The sequence below is a fragment of the Sebastes umbrosus genome, chromosome 22 (assembly GCF_015220745.1).
Source record: "Sebastes umbrosus isolate fSebUmb1 chromosome 22, fSebUmb1.pri, whole genome shotgun sequence".
NCBI lineage: Eukaryota > Metazoa > Chordata > Actinopteri > Perciformes > Sebastidae > Sebastes > Sebastes umbrosus.
The window spans coordinates 11796772-11815070 of record NC_051290.1 but is presented as its reverse complement, the minus strand read 5'-3'; the positions used below and the strand labels follow the sequence as shown (position 1 = coordinate 11815070).

The window sequence follows — 18299 nt, the reverse complement described above, 5'->3', positions numbered from 1 at the left end:
ATAACTTAGGTTTACTAGTTTCATATAGCTTTAAGACTGGGCGCGCTACAACCTCTGAAAGACAGAATAGCCGTCGGATTGTTGAGAGGTTAATAGTTTAAATCATAAAAGATCAATTCCTGATGTCCGTTTATCGATAAAATATTCACGCAAAATATCGCGATACTATGCTGTATCGACTTTTTTTTTTTCTCCACCCCTATTACAATGTGGCTTCAGGTTTTGGCTTAAAGCTGGTACTTGCATCGTTTAAGTTTAGGAGCTTTGTGTGTACAGTATGTGTTGAAAATAGGTTTTGGTATTTCTTCATATCCCAGTTACAGTACACCTTCATGATATGTGATTTGTTTTTCATTATCATTAATACAATTTATAGATCTACTTTTGAAAAAAAAATTCTGTGTATTTATATTTGTGGTCTTACTTGGTTAAATTGCGTGTGTCTTCATGCATCAAACATAGTGACCTTATAAACAGAAGAGCTTGTCAGTGTTTTTATGTGCTTCTATTATTGTGTGCACTGAATGGGCTGCGATTTATTTCTCTGGCATATGTGACTTCTGAACAGGTGTGTGTGACAAAGGTAGCTGTAGTGGACAGGTGTGAATGGAGTCAGCCATGTCAACCTTGGCAGGCCAACTATTTTTACACTGGCAGTGAGATACAAATACCTGTGTTATATTGAGATAAGGCACATATACTGTGTATATACCGGCTGTATGTTATCTTCAACCCTTTCAGATATACAGTTCTCAGCTCATTCATAGTGACACGTTACACAACAGTAGAATACTATCAGATTTTCTGCTGCTTATGCTCTGGAAATTGCATTTTTCTTACATTTTTCTACATAGATTGTTGAATTAAATACGCTTAAAATACTGAGTTTATGGGCTCAAACATAACAGAGGAGGGAGTAGAAGAAGAATAAAACAGAGTACCTCTCTGTGCATCTTTAGTGCTACGTCGGGACTTTTATTTAAACTAACTTGAAAGAAGGAGGTCATTACGGGCTAATGTTTAAAGCTGCAATAAAAGTGTCCTGTCTTAGTCCATCATGGGCTCTCTAAGATCCTTAACTCGGATAACAATAGATTTTTTGAAGTGCATTTATGCCCTTTTAAAAGCTTTATTGTTTTCTGCATCATATGCCTCATATTTTCACTCACTACAGTAGCTTTCTGTCTAAAAAATGCACCAAATCTGGAAACATTTGAGCACAAAGCTATGCAGAGATAATGGGGAACTGTAGATGGATACGTGCAGGCAGTGTTCCCTGTAAGCCAGATGAGATCAGCATGCAAGTTTTCATTCCAGACGAACACTACACCAGCATATTTCCCTAATTAGACCGTCCGTCCCTGATTTGAAGGTGCTAATTAGGGAAATCAGCTACTGAAGACTTGTGTAATTACATCTGCACACTCCTCGATGGCAAAAGACTGGACACCAGTGAGGGAGAATCTCAAAGAGGTTAGGTGTAAATTAAGACCGTCCTGCAGGTTTATAATTATCCACCTAATTAGCTGTAATGTAAAGTCTGATGTGTGTTTTTTTTAAGGTCCGAGACAGAGAAACTGAGCTCTGTAAGTGTAAAGAGCACCTTGACATAGCAGGAGTAACACTCACTCTGGGCTAATCATCGGGTCAGCCACAGCTGAAGAGTGTGTGTTGACAGTGTGTGTGTGTTTAATGTGTTGAACTGGCACCAGAGAGGGCGGGAGGTTCATACCTGTAACATAGCAGCGAGGCGGGAAGATGGTCAACTGCAGGACGTCATTTTGTGTCTTCACACTGTGGTTAAAGTTATGTCACAACAGTAAGGGTGTAGATCCCCAGTTTCATCACGATACGATATTATATCAGGTCCTTGGACAACGATACAATATCACAATCTGATTTTGATTTGATTCTATTCAAGAGCCTGCGATCAGCATGAGACCATATCATATGCCTATTTAACACAATCAGTTACATTTTTGTCAACTCACAAGAAGCAACTAAAATATGATTTGATAGTTGTATTATTACTGACCTCTTCCAGACATTTGAATGAAAAACAAGTCATGCTTCTTAAAATAATAAATATAAAGTGAGAATTTCAAAATAAGGGCATATCTTAAACATCATGATATGTATCGATATGTTCACTTCATTTTGACGATATTGAATCATCGATCCAGATCGATGTATCGTTACGCCCCTACACAGGTGAAAGCATAATCTAATCCCAGGTGAGACAGCAGCCAGTCAACCAAGGAGCAATGTAGTCTTGACTTCATAATGAAAGATTTATTTTAAATTTTAAATCATGCACACACAAAATGATCCTATTCAGAGAATTGACACCAAATAAAAATAAACCACAAATGTCTCTGGTGGTTGTAGTTTATATTCTGCAGCACAAGCTATGTGCAAAGTTGTCTTTTCTTTTATTTCACCCCCAGATCATCAATGTACATAATCATGATTTCAAAGCAACAACAACAATTGAGAAGAATAGAAAAAGTAGATTTTTTTCAGCATATAGGTCAAATAATTGTGTCTTGATTTATCAATACAATGATTATACAATGTTTCCCCTTATGTTTGTTATTCGCTCCATCAAATTTGCCCAATCAGTCCCCTTTTTTTTACTTATCAATTTTAAGATATTCATGTCATATTTCTTGGAATTCTCCGCAGAAGTACAAGAACTATAGTTTATGCAGAACAAAGTGTTTTATTTTATTTAAAAAAAACAAAACTTTAACCATGTTATGACCAATGGATATGGCTTAAGGTCTTCACACACCAGGGGCGTTTTTTTTTCATGCGATTAAGGCACAATATGTATTTTTTTCTAACTGTTGTTTTTGTCATGAATACTTTCACACAGAACGCGAATATCACACGGCGAAAAAGTGATGTTATTTTTTTTTTTTAGCTTTCTAACTGCAAATAAAGGCACCAGCCAATCACATTGTACGGAACAGATCTATTCAATATGAACACTACTGTACAACAACACAGAGGCTCCGTAGTTTGAACCAAGACGGCAAACTGATATTGACACAAGGCAACACTTTGGAAAAACTCCTTGTTGTTTAATATTAACATCTTCCACCTTAGTTTCTACTCTAACCAGACTACATCAGGGCTTTGCTGAGATCAAACATGAAGTGCAGATATTGAGCAGGTCTGTTCAGAAACTGTATCTTGCTCACGGCTTCCCCTCTGAGGCCGGCAGCGGTAACTCCAGGCAGTGCTGCGGTTGCATCAGCTCTTTGACGGACAGCCGAGCTAGCAGACATTATTAAGAGCTCGGAGCCCGTTCAGATGGGAAGAGGGATGTGTGTGTGTGTTTCTGTGGGAACATGTGCGTGTCAGCTGTATTGAGGGTCAGCAGCCCTGATTCCCCTTGGGGGGCCGTAGTTATGACAGGCATTCAGCTGGGCCACTGTGACCTCATTTTACAAGAAGGACCTGTAAAAAGGCCCCGGCCGAGCCAGGCCAGACCGACAGGTGTGGACAGACAGAGGAGAAGAAGGAGGGGATGATGCCAGGATGGAGGGTGACTTCATGCCGGTGGACTCCGTAGACCACCACAGGCATTAAAACAAACCCAAGGGATGAGATAATAGAGCATTACATGCAGAGGACTGGAAATAATAGCTTTAGCCGTCCTAGGTATGGCAGATAATTGTTTTTTTTTATCCTGCGGTGTTCTGTCAAGTAGTGGATTTAATGAATCCTGGATTATGTTTGTATCTGCAGCTTTATTAGGTTAATAAGTGAATCCTTGATTTCAATTACCGGCAGTTTAGTTTCTAACAGTCCTCCTTTGATGTCGGCGAAGGTTTCACCGCTCTCATCTTACTCACACTTTCTCCAGTTATTATTTTATACGTCGTCGTATTCTTCAATCAGTTCCTTCCTTCTCTTCTCTCTCTCCTTCTTGGACTCTTACAGTTCACCTCAGGAATCCTGCCTTCTCAGCTGTCCGGTGGTGTCCCATAGCAACCCGATTTAGCCTCCGCCGACCCCCTCCTCCACCACCCCCCTTCACTTTTCAGTCTTTTCTCCCACCCCCCACCCCCTCTTCTACCTAATTTAGCCTCCACCCACCCCCCTCCTCCCAGCTCCTTTGGCTCCTTCGGCTTCCTACCTCCTTTCTCCTTCTTACACCTTCTCGTCTCCTCTCCGGCTTGGCCTTGTGGCCTCGTGTGTGCTGGATTAGGAGCCTGTCTAAATTTGGTCATGCATGGCAAAGGAGACGAGCACCTGCTGGGACCCCGGCTGGTTGGGCAGGCGGCCTCTTCTCCTCTCCAGACCCTTACATCAAATTACACCAGGGCCTGGGCATTCCTGTCACTCCTCTCTCTTCTCCACTTCACTGCCTCTCTCTTTCTCTTTCTACAAGTGTCTTCCTTTGGCCTTCACATTCGGAAATTCAGTTTGTATCAGAGAAATGTTTTACAGACGGGACAATGTATTTTTGCTGTCTAAATGATGGGCAAATGTTGAAAGAAGTTTGTGGAAGAAAATGCAACTCGGCATGTTCCCATCAGCAACTGCCAGTAGTAAAAGAAGTATTCAGAATCTACTAAAGGAAAAGTACCAATACTACAATATAGAGATGCTTCTTTACAAGTAAAAGACCTCTTATTTTATAAGATGATCAAATATTTGTCTATATAAAATACTGCAAACTAACTACAGGTGTCAAATAAATATAGTGGAATAAAAAGTTCAATATTTCTCATAAGCATAAAATGGACATACTCAAGCAAAGTACAAGTACCTCAGAATTGTATTTATTGTACTCCAACGTAAGGATGTCACAAGAGCCAAGTTCGATACGAAGTCGATGCCAAAATTCTGTAAATGTGACGGTACTTGTTTTTTTACAGTACAGGACTTGAGACTAACGTTGTCCCGGGGACGATAAAAAATATGTTTGGGACCCAGTAAACTCACTATCGACGTGTCCATACCCTATTTTTCCCTCATAATGCTACACTGTAAACAACAAATCTGTGTTGAAATCGGCAGGATGAGCGCTAGTTAAGTGGTATAAATTATGATGCATTCAGGCTCTATTCAGTAAAATGAATATTGGGCAAAGGTAAAGTAAAGCACTATCATGATGTGTCCAAATGTAATCTTATAAAATTTCGTTTTTGGTGAGAAACTTGAATAAAATCCAGTTGTTTGAAGATGTTTTCACAGCAATATAAAATAGATAATAGAGAGATAATTATGACCTGTTTAACTTCCTAACAAAAACCAGAATACAAATGCTAATAAAGGAGTGCATGTTGAAGTACCTGGGATTTATTGTTTTACTTTTGTTTTTTACCGTGGTGTCAAATTGGTATCGAGAAATCGTGGAATTTCACCGGTACTGGTATCAATTGCTAAATTTCTGGTCTCGTGATCTCGCTAGTTTATATACATTTAGATGTTTTAATCTACAATAAGACATCTTATTTTATGAAATGTTCATATATTTATGTGTATATAAAATACTTGTTTGCAAAGTAACATCAGGTCTCAAATAAATGCAGTGGAATAAAAAGTACTATATTTCCCATAAAGCATAAAATGGATATACTCAGGCAGAGTACAAGTATCTCAAAATTGTATTTATTGTACTCCACCGCTGGCCACTGCTCTGCAAATGTTAATAGAAAGAGGGCGAATCAAGATTACATAATAAAAAGATCACCTGTAACTCTAGATACTTAACAGCATTTCTATGCTGCTTTTCACAAATATGATATATATCCATGCTGAATGACTTATTTCTAAGAAACTTATGAGCATTAATTAATTAATTAATTAGTCGCCAAATCATATGAGTGTTAGTCGACTAATAATTTCTTGGGTCGAGGACATCCCTAAAAAATTGTATATTGTATAGTTGTTGTTGTTATATATATGTACTATAGTGTCTCCTTACATTATGTCTCGACGTTCTCCCACGCAGTCACTAGTGTGGTTTCTCTCTGTCAAAAACACCAGTTTCTCTCCCTGTCACCATCTCTTCCCTGTCTGTCTCTGCTGCTTTGCTTCTCTGTCCACCCATGTAGATCTACAGTCACACTCGAGTGCAGGCGATAGACACGGAAGCGCACACGCAGATGTAACCATACACCCACATACTGTACAAGGACATATACATTGTGATTTCCAGAGTGTTAAATGTTCTCTGCTGTAACGGAAAATTTATGCTCTCACCTACTGAGCACAAACCGTGGTTCGTTGCTAATTTATACATCTCTCTCTCCGCTCAGTCCCTCTCTCCTCACTCCACCCACACCATCATCTGTAGTTAGTTATTTAACTCATGTACTTATTCTGCTCCTGCACCCACACATCCTCCAAACGCTGGCAAAGTTTTGGCTCTACAGTAGCAGCCCTCACACACACTCGCACTCGTTAAATGTGAACACACATCCCATATTCACATTTGAAGCTAAACACCATGAAAGCCTCTCAAAATACCATTCAGAGATTGATTGAATGGCCTGATGGAACCAATTGAATTGTCCCCGACGTGCACGGCCGACGCCATTAGGCAATTTTCCAGACAGACCGAAAGCAAGCACTCAGCGGCTGAGAGCCATTTACATCACCGTCTGCATTCTGCCCATTACGCACAGCGGCATTCACCTAAATGAACAGTTTGGTTTCTAAAATGAGAGATCTGGCTTTTGAAAGACGCAGCACCTGCTCTTGCAAAATGCTCCACACAGACACAGAATTAGGACCAAATACAGGATTTTATAGCAGGTAACTTCCTGGCTTAGAGCTATTACACTAATAGACTCATCACAGTATACTTGAATGATGTATTCTAGCATAGGCGGCACCATGACCTGTTGTTTGTCTGTCAAACAGTTAATTAGTACAATGGCAATAGAAATGAATAATGGAAAAATAGGTCATGATCTCATCAATCAATACTTTTTCATCCTTAGGTCTACTGTGTCTTGTGTTGCATTTAAAAAGTATAAACAGTAGGGGTACTTGTCACTCTAGCTTTAAATCAGCTTTAAACTTTTTTGAGCCAGCTACATCCTCTGAAAGACAGAATAGCAGCCGACGGGCTTATTAAGAGGTTAATAGTTTGAATAATATCGCGATACTATGCTGTATTGATATTTTCCCCCACCCCTAATAAACAGGCCGAGTACCGAGTTCTAGCCGACCGGTCTGAAGTGTGCAGAGGTGTGTGTGGTCATGTGTACATGATTTAATGAAGGTAAACACGGTGGACGGCGATGCGCAACGACACTGCGCCCTGACGTGGCACATCGGAGGCTGCAGTTTAGCAGATCTGTTGATGAAGTTAATGACCTTCAGAGAAAGGCTTTTCATAAAGTATAAAGCAGTTGTGGAGAACAGATACTGTATGTTAGGAGACCAATGCACACCGCTTTACCGGCATTCCTGCATTAATCACATTAAAAGTTATTTTTCTTGCAAATTTATACACATCTACTGGCTGGAAATTGTTTATTTACTGGTGACGTTGCACCAGAAACGAAAGTAACAGGCATTGTTATTGCCTTGTTTGTTTTTTATTCATATTTCCATGTAATATTATTCTTGTGTGCTCATTTCTCTAAGTTTGTCTGATTTACTTTGTTACCAAAACATAAAATCCGATAAAAAATATTGTAGAAAAAAACATTATTTATTAATTTTCTGACAATTAAATAATCATTTATCAAGTAACGGATGTTTAAAGTGAATGTTGTTATCTTATAAAACAAAAGACTGCACTACATTCACAAAATAGTCCAGTTTTTGCCCTTATTCCGAAAAAGATATGATCCTACTAAGTTATTTACATGGCTAATGAAAATTAATATTCCGCTAATATTCCCGTTTACATGCAGCCGTGCATTCTCTGATTAACGTAAACGGTGGCGGACTTGCTGGACCGTGCGAACACAGCCTCCCTCTTTCATTCCTTCAGCCATCTTCTTGAAAAGGTTGGCATTGCGATATTTGCACACATCCAAAAACCTGTTGATATATAGGTCTCAAGAGGCCGTGTGTCGCAAACTGACGTAAAACCCCCAATTGAGATGCATATTCTGAATGAGCTGTATGTATGTCCAAAGGATGCTCCTAAAACCTGAATAATATCGGCATATCCCACATGTCTTAATCGGAAAATGCTCCATTCAGAATAAGGCCTAATTTGGAAAATAAGCTGTTTACATGACCCGTATCCATTTCGGAATATTGTCATATTCGGAACAATAGTGTAATATTAGTGTGCATGTAAACGTAGTCAGTGTTTTTTCGTATTCATCTAGTGATTTGCCACAGGCATAGGATGATTTCCCAAAAAGAAGACAAACGAACAACAATGAACAAACAAACTAAATAATAATATCAACCAGAAGTCAGTTTCAGCTGGTTCAGGACTGTTGAGTCAACAGACATAAATGTCTTCTGTGCGCTCTCACCGTCAGCAGCCACAGCGATAATAAGGTCACAAATTGAAGTGGACAGTTGAGGCCTTGCTAAGCAGTTTTAACCCCGCTGTCAAAAGGGAAACATCAAGCTGTGTGTACATATGTGTGTGTGTGTGTTTGTTACAGGCTTTATTCTTGCGTGTGTGTAGCAGGTATAGTCATAGTGTTTGCTGTCAGTGTGAATGTATTTGTCCTCCAGTCAGATAGGTGACAGTGTGACCCTCTCTCTCTCCTCTCTCCTCTCTCTCAGACCTTCACAGCTTGGTGTAACTCCCACTTGAGGAAGGCCGGGACACAGATTGAGAACATTGAAGAAGATTTCAGGAATGGCCTCAAACTCATGCTGCTGCTGGAGGTCATATCAGGTAGATCTCATCAACACACACACACATCTGTTGTTTACTTACTGAGTCATGATGGATGATATTCCTCCATGATATACTGATGTCTGGAAACTCCTCAGATCAGATTTTTTGCTGCTTTTTGTCATTTTCTTTGTAGAGAAGAGACATTTTCATCAGTTTATCATTTTAAATGATTATTTTAGATTTAATAACTGATGCATATGATCTCTTAAATGCTGAAGACATAATTAGAGTGGAAATTGTCTGTTTTTTTTAACCAGAATTCTTCTCAGTTATGGTAACATTTTACTCATTATAGTAATGTCAGAGATACAGGGTGACACTTCTAAACAACACAGGTGATATACAGTCAATTTTAATCCAGTTATTGAAAACAAACATCTATTACACCTACTATTATATAGGGGTGTAAGAAAATATTGAGTATGGCGATATTATATTTTGTGATACTGTATTGATTCTCAAAAACACTATTGATTTTTAATTAATAGTTTAGATGCAAAGATTAACTCAGTCAATACTTGATTTAATTTGCAAAGATACGCGCTCTCTCAGTGTATGAGCCCTCTCAAAGTAGTGCTGTAATGTTGGATGTTACAGGGACTGTAATAAATATGCAGATCCTACTGTTCTGATTGCATAAAAATGTTCTCAGATTTTATGCAGATGATGGTGTGTTCTTTATACAACAGTTTTCCTGTATACAGTATCGCAATTTATCGTGATGTATTGAATCATAACCCCTGTATCATGATACGTATCGTATCGTATCGCCAGATTCTTGCCAAAGCACAGTCCTACTATTGCATCACCCATAGGATTGATAGCCAAAAGACATAAATATTGTGCAGGTTGTTTTATGAAAAGCGTTTTTTTTTCTGGAAGCCTGATCTTAAACAATATACTCTGTTCAGTACATCACTGAAAGACTAACCCTGGTGATCATTTTCTCGTTTAATCGATGAGTTGTTTGGCCTATAAAATGTCAGAAAATTGTAGAAAATGTCCATCACTATTATTCAGAGCCGAATGTCTTCAAATGTGTTACTTTGACCAACAGTCCAAGAACCAGCAAATCCTCATATTTTAGAAACTGTAGCGAGCCGTAGTAAATTAATTTTTTCTTTACTTTCAGGCGAGAGGCTGCCCAAACCCGACAAAGGCAAGATGCGTTTCCACAAGATCGCCAACGTGAATAAAGCCCTGGACTTCATCTGCAGCAAGGGGGTCAAGCTGGTGTCTATCGGTGCTGAGGGTGAGAGTCCCGCTTTGACTAACAACGTTCCCTTTTATTGTTTTCCTCCCTCTAGTACCTATTTTCGTCTCTTTTAATTAATATACCAAGGTCACACTATATTTGCATTTCTTGGACCTATTGTTTGAGCACCAGATGGCTGGTGAAGTTCACAGCATCATGAGAATTCAGATGAGATTAGTCAGTGACAGGAAAATAAACTACAGATCACCCTACTGGGAACAAGCATGAGGAACTAGCTACAATACACAAGTGTTTTAATTTATTCTAAAATACTTTACTCCACACATTTGAAGCTATCCTGGATCAAACACCTTTTCTGCCATTTTATTGACTTAATTACATAAGATACATAAAACTCAAACAAATTAAAATAAATAACATTTATTTATTATTGAATACAATTTGAGAGATCTACAGGAAAATTGCTGCAAATTAGATATAATAAAGACAGTAGAGAGATACTGTAGTGTGAGAACTGAAGAGATAAAATGGCAATAACAGTAACTGAACTAGAGTATTTTTCGAGCAGTGAAAATGTTCCTATTTGACATTTAAATAAAATGTTAATGCTGAGATTTTGTCTGTTAGCCTTCTAAATCGGATTGAGTCTGAACAGTTTTTACCCCGCTGCGTTTAGTCAGTCTAACCTCAAACATTCACATCACAGCACTTCAAAAGCAGTTAGTAAATATCCATGTGACTTTATTTTACTTACATTTTCTTCACTCTAATTGCAGTCGAGATTCTTTTGAGCCTTCAGGCTGCGTGAAATTCAATTTGTCTCAACAGCAACAGCCTCAAAAGGCGTACAATTAAACTTCAATAGCAGACAGAACGTTTATGGCTGAAAGGCCTTTTATATTTTGTCAATTGCAATGATTAATAATGTGTTTGTGTGTATGTGTGTTTTTTTCTTTAATACTTTTTATTACAGAAATTGTTGACGGTAACGGGAAGATGACTCTTGGTATGATCTGGACCATCATCCTGCGCTTTGCCATCCAGGACATCTCTGTGGAAGGTGTGTATGTGTGTGTGTGTGTCTACATAAACATTGACTTTTGTAATAGAATCCAAATTTAACATTAAAAACAACTTAAAGTCACACATGTTTGTGTTAAAGGGTTTTAATCTTTGGCAGCCGCGAGAGATCATTGGTTGCATAATCCTGTTTATATTGACCTAAAATAAAACCCATTAAAGCTAGAGCATTCATTCTTTTTGCAGCAGAACGCTAAGGCTTCTGTATTTCGTATCATCACGTTGTTCGCCCATGATGACATCATTATGTTACGTGCGGAACGTAATGAAACTATTAAAACACCTTTGCACTCGATCTCAAAAACTAAAAAATGGGTGTAGTTCAAATAACTTATGGCGTGTTAAGAAATATTTTGTTCATATTTCTACATTCACAAAGTCAGATTTTTGTATTTTTTTAATTTATGACAATTTCAATACTTTTGTCAATTATTATGGTTTATTGACTTGTAACCTTTTAGCTTAGGTTGTACAGATTTTAGGGCTTATGAAGCATTTGAAGGTACTCAAAGAAATGACATCACAATAAGCACTAGCGGACCATTTCTATTGCAGAGTTAAAGGGGTTTAATGGTTAAAGGAACTTGTCATTTTTACACTTTGGTTTTTGTACGAATTAAACAAACTAAATATAATGTGTTAATTGATGAGCTTTAGAGGTGCTGGTAGATGGATTTTGTTACTTTTGACAGATCCAGGCTAGCTGTTTCCAGTCTTTAAGCTAAGCTATGCTAACCGACAGCTGGTTGTAGCTTCACACGTAACAGACCGATATTGTATCGATCTTCTCATCTAACTACTGGCAAGAAAGCAAATGAGTCCAAACTGTGAAACTATTCCTTTAAATGTTAAAAATGAGTCCAAATGAGACCAATTGTAACACTTTAATTATGACATTAGGTGATTTTTGACACGATTGAAGCTCACTGACTATAATCACCATGTCTGTTATATGAGCACAACATACAGACACAGTTTTACATTTGTCTTTGTTGTGTCAATCACAATCTCACACTCTAATAAAGTGGAGCAAAATCAGTTTTTCTCTCGCCGTTTCTACAAAACGCACACTGAATACTTCTTCTGTTTTGAAGTGGCATAAAAGTCAAGAAATTTCACACTTCAAACATCACAAGAACACATTCAAATTATACACACTTTGCTCATTTACATGTAGAGTTTCACACATGAGTCACGTGTGTGATCAAAGTCTCGGGTCAGCAAGCTCTGCATCCTCTCAAAGTGCGATTTGTTGTATACTTGTGTGCAGTAAATCAGACTCTATTATTCAGTCCATAACACATTTCCCTGAACTTCATCTGCACCTACCTTCATGTTGTCAGGCAGGTCAGCTCTCAATAAATTCTTGTTTATAAGGACTCAGACCTTGTTCACCCTGTCCTTCCTCACACCTCTGACCCTCACCTTCATCTTCTTTAGCTCTCCTTTTATTGCTCCTGCTCCTCAATATCTTCTGCTGTCGTATCCTCCTTTGCCATCAACCTCCTTCTAACCTCTCATAACGCCTCTTCACTCCACTAGAGCAGGAAACGTCTGCACTAGATTGACTTTAAAAGTAAAGTTTGTTTACCGTAAACAGACAAGTATATCCGCTACAGACGAAATGATCATACCAGATCTTGATCCTAACCATGTAGGCTTTTTTACATCTTCACTTTTCACCATTCAATCCACCTCTCTGAATAGACCCTGTATTCCATCCTTTTTAAAAAATAATAATGCTTAAATAAAATAGTTTTTTTTCTTTCGTCTGTGTTACAATGCTCACCATCTCTCTCCCTTTACCTTTTCCAGAGACCTCTGCTAAGGAAGGTCTGCTGCTGTGGTGCCAGAGGAAGACTGCCCCCTACAGGAACGTCAACGTGCAGAACTTCCACATCAGGTAGGTCTACAACGCCGAACTGTGGCATGAACAGGGAAGTGCAACCATGTTTTTGTTTATTTACTCTTTGTGTTTGAATGTAACATCCTTCACCCTACCTTTAACACCCTTCCTTATCTTGTTTTGTTATCTACCTCTTTCCTTCTTCATCCTCGTTTGTCTCATGAATCTTCTCTGAAACTTCTTTTTTCCCACTTTTCATTCATGTGATCCTCCTCCTCCTCTTCTCGTGGCTCAGTTGGAAGGACGGCCTGGCTCTGTGTGCCCTCATCCACAGACACAGACCTGACCTCATTGACTACTCCAAACTGAGAAAGGTGCCCTGTCCTTCTTTTCTTTTTTCTCGTTTTCCTCCTCCTCTGATTTGCTTTATTTTCTCTCTTCATGCTGAATTAAGATGTTTGATACTGATCAGTCCTTTTGAATCTGTTCATAGAACTTTTATATTATATTATATTATATCTTATATTTCAGTACTCAGTTTCTTTGCATTTCAAGTGACATTCTGTGAAAATGCTCTGTACTATGAACAGTGTGTCTGCAAGCTATGCAGTCTAGTATGTGATAACCCAGTGCAAACATAATGTTGCAATTAGGGCTGTGTATTGTTTAAAATATGTAATCGTGTGATTGTCCATAGTTAATCGTGATTAATCACACATTTTTTATCTGTTCAAAATGTACCTTAAAGGGAGATTTGTCAAGTATTTAATACTCTTATCAACATGGGAGTGGGCAAATATGCTTTATGTAAATGTATGTATATATTTATTATTGAAAATCAGTGTCAGTGTGTCAGTGTGCTGACCTGACTATGATTTGCCCCAAACTGAATGTGATTATCATAAAGTGGGCATGTCTGTAAAGGGGAGACTCGTGGGTACCCATAGAACCCATTTTCATTCACATATCTTCAGGTCAGAGGTAAAGGGACCCCTTTGAAAATAGCCATGCCAGTTTTTGCCAAAATTTAGCGTAAGTTTAGAGCGTTATTTATCCTTCCTCCTAAGCTAGCATGACATGGTTGGTACCCATGGACTCCTTCGGTTTTTTAGTTTCATATGTTACTAATATCCTCACTCTAAATTTAAAACTGAGCCCACAACAACCTAAAAATCGCGAATTGCGTTAATGTGTTAAAGAAATGAGTGTCGTTGAAACGAATGCGTTAACGCATTATTATTGCGTCAACTTTTACAGCCTTAGTTGCAATGTCAAATCTTTTGTAGATGTGATACAAAAGATTTTGTATCCTACATGTATAAATTCATGTATAAAGAGCCTTATACGTAAGCCAGTGGCTCATATTTGCAGTGCTAACAAGTCATATACTAGTGTATTGTTGGCCCGATTTTAGAAGTAGATGTCAATACCAGTACGTTGGGATTAAAGTCTGATATTCTGTGCTGAAAATGTGAATATTTCAATTTGAACATGTACAAAATAGAACAAAAGTGGTTTGTTTCCTTCAGTGCTTTGTTCCTTTTCACTGTGGTCAAATAGCAAAGCTAAAAATGTTTTGACAGGTGTTTGAAACAACAGAAGAATGAAACAAAAAGAGATCCAAACACTTGTTTGCTTGGAAAATACTGCTGAAAATTCTCTCAGATTTAAACATTGTTTGATTGATTTAGTACAGGCCGTTATTATGATTCATGTCTTATTGTCGGTGCAGTGCAGTCCTACATGTGCGTGTCTGACAGTAATTGTGTCTGCCTGTAGGATGACCCTATTGGTAACCTGAACACTGCTTTCGAGGTGGCTGAGAAGTTCCTGGACATCCCCAAGATGCTTGACGCTGAAGGTGAGGCTGTGAAACTGTGGAACTAAATCCTGAAAAAACAATCAGAATGACAAACCTCTGCAGAAACTTGTGTCTGACACCTCCACCTCCACTGCAGCAAAGTACACTACATGTTTGCAGATGGTACAAGGACGAGAAGTCCTTTGTACTTAAAATTCAACCAACAGCATTCAAATAAATTATGCATAAATCACTTTAAAAGCATCTATCTAAGTACTTATGCTTCTGACCTCAGAAATATGAGTTTTCTTTTTATGCAAAATGGCTAAAATGACTCATGCATACAACGGTAAATCATAATGTTCTTTCATTTATGCTGGTAATCATTTTGTCATTTTTATTTTCACATTTTAAATTGAAAAAAGGATGGATATAAATTTATTTTTCATAATACTTTTTTAAAATCCAACTAACAGAGCTGCTTTAAAATACTAAGGTGACACAATAAATGACACATTTGGTATAATAATTTGACTTAATGTGTGGGTTTTTTTCGTCGCTAGGGATGGCTGTTAAAAACCTAATATTATAATAAGATACCATTTCCCTCTCTCAGATATTGTGAACACACCCAAACCTGATGAGAAGGCCATCATGACCTACGTGTCCTGCTTCTACCACGCCTTCGCTGGCGCTGAGCAGGTCAGATGATATTTTATTTTCATGTTATAGTAATATATGTTCTATAGTTTAATATTTGGAAAGGCTCTTTGTTGCTTTGTTTATAACAGTGGAACTGTTTCATCAAATCACTTTTTAATTGATAAACATGATATAGCAGCAATCGTAATGACTAAATGTGAGGGATATAGTAATCTTGGTTGTTGTGATACGTTGTAAATGTATATTAATTGTTACTCTCTCCCTCCCTCAGGCTGAGACAGCTGCCAACCGTATCTGCAAGGTGCTGGCCGTCAACCAGGAGAATGAGAAACTGATGGAGGAGTACGAGAAGCTGGCCAGTGAGGTGAGAAACCGCTGCAACCAAACACTCCCACTCTCAGTCTGTCCTGCACATCCTCCTCTGCAACAACACTTTCATGTTCCACCAGTTTAAACTCACTGCTTTTCTCTAAAGTGTCTGATCCTCGTCCTGACTTTCACGACACGGCTCGAAAATCACTGCAGGCAAATCAATAGTGTGAAGATACGCGAAGGTGTTACAGTCACAGAAACTTTAGAAGAGCAGCCGAGAAACAGTGTACAATATACAGAAATGCCGACAATATAGACAAATACACAATAATGTGAGCACAGATTATCATATATATACAGTATATAACCTGTTATCAATTTAACATAATTCGCTTTTGATTTGCAAAAAAAAAAAAAGGCAAGGCAAGTTTATTTGTAAAGCGCCTTCCAACAACAAAGTAATTCAAAGTGTTGCATCTTAAAATCCTGGATCTGGATACCAAAGCCAAGATTGGGGCCAAGAAGCTGTTCAGCTGTTGAAATAAAAGTGTGACAGCAACTGATTATTTTCATTATTGATTATTCTATTGAGAATTGTTTTAATTAATTTGGTTTTCCAATCAATAAAATGTCAATAATAATGACAAAAGGGCATCACAAGTTTCCACAGTCATTAAACTTGTTTTTTTAATCCACAAATAGTAGTAGACAGAAAGAAAAAATATATACAGGATATGAAACCTAATTATACCGACAAGACTAATCTTCACATCTCCCTTTCCTTTCTGTAGCTGCTGGAATGGATCCGCCGCACCATCCCCTGGCTGGAGAACCGCACGGCGGAGCAGACCATGCGCGCCATGCAGCAGAAGCTGGAGGATTTCCGTGACTACCGTCGCATCCACAAGCCGCCCCGCGTGCAGGAAAAATGTCAGCTGGAGATCAACTTCAACACCCTGCAGACCAAGCTGAGGCTGAGCAACAGGCCCGCCTTCATGCCGTCCGAGGGCAAGATGGTGTCGGTGAGTAGCACAGATTTTTATCTTAGTATATCGTTGTATTGTATTGTAGAAAAAATGTGGAAAGGATGGGAAAAAAGCACAAGAGAGAAAGGAAAACTTGAAGAGCTCAGAACTTGCTGAGCTGGCTTGGATAGCTCAGCTGAAATCCAACTAGAACCTGCCCTTCATTTGCAAATAATCAAGTACTCATTATGATTTCTCAATGCATACATTTCTTTATTCACAACACTCAATTGTGTCAAAAGAACAATTAGAAATCCTTGTTCTCAACATACAGAGATGATAAAGCCTCTCTCTCTCCTCCAGGATATTGCCAATGCCTGGAAGGGTCTGGAAGGGGTGGAGAAGGGCTATGAGGAGTGGCTGCTGACCGAGATCCGCCGCCTGGAGAGACTCGATCACCTGGCTGAGAAGTTCAAGCAGAAGTGCTCTATGCATGAGTCCTGGACTGGAGGTACGGACGACAGAAAGGTGTGATAAACATAATTTCTAGGAAACTCGAAACATGTGCGTACATATGTGTTAAACTCCGATTTTTTTTATGCAATACTTTCACTTACAATAGCTTACATTTAATACACCACTTGGCATCAAATTAGGAACGACAACTTATAGAAAGCTACTGATTGCATGGCAACTAGTGGCAAGATGAGGGTCAAAGTTCAAGGCGTAATGTATACTATAATACTATACTATGACTTTTTTTCGACATACTTTAATATGACTTTAAAATTATTATTTTTTCAATATACTATACTATGACTTTTTAAAGTTTTTCGACATACTATACTATGACTTTTTATTTTGTCGCCATATTATACTATGACTTTTTTTCAACATACTAAACTGACTTTTTTCAACATACTATACTATGACTTTTTAAAAAATGTTTTACATACTATACTATGACTTTTTAATTTTTTCGACATACTATACTATAATTTTTTTCGACATACTATTCTATGACTTTTATTTCTTCGACATAGTATACTATGATTTATTTTTATTTTGTTGACATACTTTACTATGATTTTTTTTAGACATATTATACAATGACTTTTTATGACTTACTATACTAAGAGTTTTTTTTATTTTTTTGACATACTATACTGTGACTTTTTATTTTTTCTGAAAAGATTTTTGTTGTATAATATGCAAAAAAGTTATAGTACAGTATGTCGAAAAAGTAAAAAAAAAAAGTCAGTGTAGCATGTCGAAAAAAGTGAAAAAAGACGTAGTATATATACTGTTTCCGAAAAAGTAAAAAAAAGTTGTAGTATACAATGTAAAAAAAGTCATAACGTCATAATATAGTAACTCAATGTCATAGCATAGTATTTCAAAATAAATCCAAAAAAGTCAAAGTATAGAATGTCTAAAAAAAAAAAAAAAAAAAATGTCAGTGTAGTATGTAGAAGAAAGAGTCCTAAGAGTCATACTTCAGTATGTTGAATAAAGAAGTAAAAGAAAGTCAGTGTAGTATTTCAAATAAATGTCAGTATAGTGTGCCATAA

The 18299-nt window shown here is 37.8% G+C and overlaps 1 protein-coding gene across 1 annotated transcript in view; it reads left to right on the top strand.

Annotated features, from left to right (window-relative positions):
* The window catches only part of actn3b (actinin alpha 3b), a 41333-nt gene that overhangs the window by 14349 nt on the left and 8685 nt on the right, over positions 1 to 18299 (top strand). The window contains exons 2-11 of the mRNA XM_037759365.1: positions 8728 to 8842; positions 9978 to 10097; positions 11035 to 11121; positions 12957 to 13044; positions 13283 to 13361; positions 14767 to 14848; positions 15405 to 15490; positions 15723 to 15815; positions 16555 to 16785; positions 17092 to 17239. Coding sequence (XP_037615293.1) covers positions 8728 to 8842; positions 9978 to 10097; positions 11035 to 11121; positions 12957 to 13044; positions 13283 to 13361; positions 14767 to 14848; positions 15405 to 15490; positions 15723 to 15815; positions 16555 to 16785; positions 17092 to 17239 — 1129 coding nt within the window. The remainder of the gene's footprint in view (positions 1 to 8727; positions 8843 to 9977; positions 10098 to 11034; positions 11122 to 12956; positions 13045 to 13282; positions 13362 to 14766; positions 14849 to 15404; positions 15491 to 15722; positions 15816 to 16554; positions 16786 to 17091; positions 17240 to 18299) is intronic.